The sequence below is a fragment of the Elephantulus edwardii genome, unplaced genomic scaffold (genome assembly GCF_000299155.1).
Source record: "Elephantulus edwardii isolate Elephantulus edwardi_28Jun2011 unplaced genomic scaffold, EleEdw1.0 scaffold00316, whole genome shotgun sequence".
Lineage (NCBI taxonomy): Eukaryota > Metazoa > Chordata > Mammalia > Macroscelidea > Macroscelididae > Elephantulus > Elephantulus edwardii.
Window position 1 is genome coordinate 2799040 of NW_006400066.1, and position 1785 is coordinate 2800824.

Genomic DNA, 1785 nt, shown 5'->3' on the forward strand with positions numbered 1-1785 from the left:
AGGCGACTCGACGGCACATAACAACAACAACAACAGCTAGGAGAACAAGCAGGTTCATCCTGGAGGGGGTGAGATCAGGCTACTCCTTGGAGGCAAGGATTCTGGGGCTTCGTCTGACATATTTTGGGCATGTTGCTGGGAGGGACCAGTCTTTGGAGAGGGACATCATGCTTGGAAGGGTGGAGGGACAGAGAAAGAGCGGGAGATCGTTGATGATTCGGATTGATTCAGTGAGTGGGGTAAGGAGAGTAGGTGGGTCAGAGATATAGCAAAGTTGGTAAAGGATAGAGCAAGTTTCAGGGCTATTATGAGTCACAAGCGACTCGACAGCACATAACACAACACAACACACCACACACACAGAGCAATCACATTTAATGGCTTTCTGAAAACCTCAAAGTATTTCTTTAAAAACATAACCTTTTTGCTAAAATGCAATATAATGTCTTGATAATCTTGTTTATTGTATTTATAAAGAAATGTTTCTTCCTACAGAGAAATGTCACTTATAAAATAATATGTTCAAATTCATTAAAACCTACACCCAGTGTTATGTAGCAATTGACCGTCTTTCCCAGACAGACACTAATTCAGAACAATCTGCCTTTGTTTGTAGGGTATGATTAAATTCCGAGCAGCAAATAGAATTTACTAGTCCATTCATTATAGGAACACAAAAGCTGTTAGAATGTGCATGCTTGATGTGTATTCAGGGGTTAAGTGGGACAGTGCTTTATAAATAAAATCAGTCTTTATTACAGAAGTAATAACAAATATTTTCACTGAATTAATCTACATGCTTATATCACAGAGTGTTCATATAACTGAATTCGGAATGCCCATATATGAATGATCAAAATATATTTTCTATATAAGGTAATAATAAAATGTTAATTCTTTTTTTTTTTAGATTTTACAGTTTTATTCTTAGCACACACTGCCAGTAAATTAAATTTACTTTCTCAGAAAGTGAGGTACAAATTAAAAAAATAAAAAAAAGAAAGTGAGGCACGTAACACGTACAGGGCCACCAGAATAACTGACAGGTACTGATAGTAGTGCAGATGGCTTCATTTCCTTTGTACGTAAGTGGGTGATTTGTGCACTTGATCTCAGCTCTGTCCGTTGGTCTGAGAGCTTTATTGATGATCTCTGCTTATGGCTGCTCAGCTGTTGTGCTGTTCTTGGTTTTCCTTTCAGGATCAAGGTGGGTGCTTTCATATAAAATCTTATTTTTAATACCTTCTCTGGTAATTCTTTCCTGGATTCTTAGTTTTGCACAATTATACCTACAATGGAACCAGTATCTTAAAGTCACCAAAATCAATCCTCCTACTCCAACATCACATGATCTTCTAATTTTGCTCGTTAATAAAGAATGTCCAAGGCTAGCCACAACAGATCCAAATGAACCATACAGTACTGAGTCACATGCACAGGGAATGTTCTGGACATCTAAAATTCCTAGAAGCTTGAAGGACTTCCTCTTCCCGGGCTCGCCAGCTTCCCACTCGGCGGCCATGGTGACGACCACTCGGCTGCGGCCCCCAAAATGCTAACTCTTAAAGTTTTGCAAGTGACAGTTGATACAGAAAGATTTTTGGGAAATAATAATATGATCTAATAATTTATGAGCTCTGGTGGCCTAGTGGCAAGAAGTTGCGCTGCAATCTTGAAGGCACACAGTTCGAGGCCACCAGCTGCTCCACGTGGAAGGGTGGGCAATCTCCTCCCATGTGATTAACTGCGTCTGAAAATCCTCTGGCTGGGTCAGCAATGGGTCGG

At 40.0% G+C, this 1785-nt stretch overlaps 1 protein-coding gene across 1 annotated transcript; it reads right to left on the minus strand.

Annotated features, from left to right (window-relative positions):
- Positions 1 to 1156: 1156 nt before the first annotated feature.
- Positions 1157 to 1522, minus strand: LOC102851253 (cytochrome c oxidase protein 20 homolog). The gene has a single exon (XM_006901299.1). The coding sequence runs from the start codon at positions 1520 to 1522 to the stop codon at positions 1157 to 1159; it is 366 nt and encodes a 121-aa protein (XP_006901361.1).
- Between the last annotated feature and the right edge of the window lie 263 nt (positions 1523 to 1785).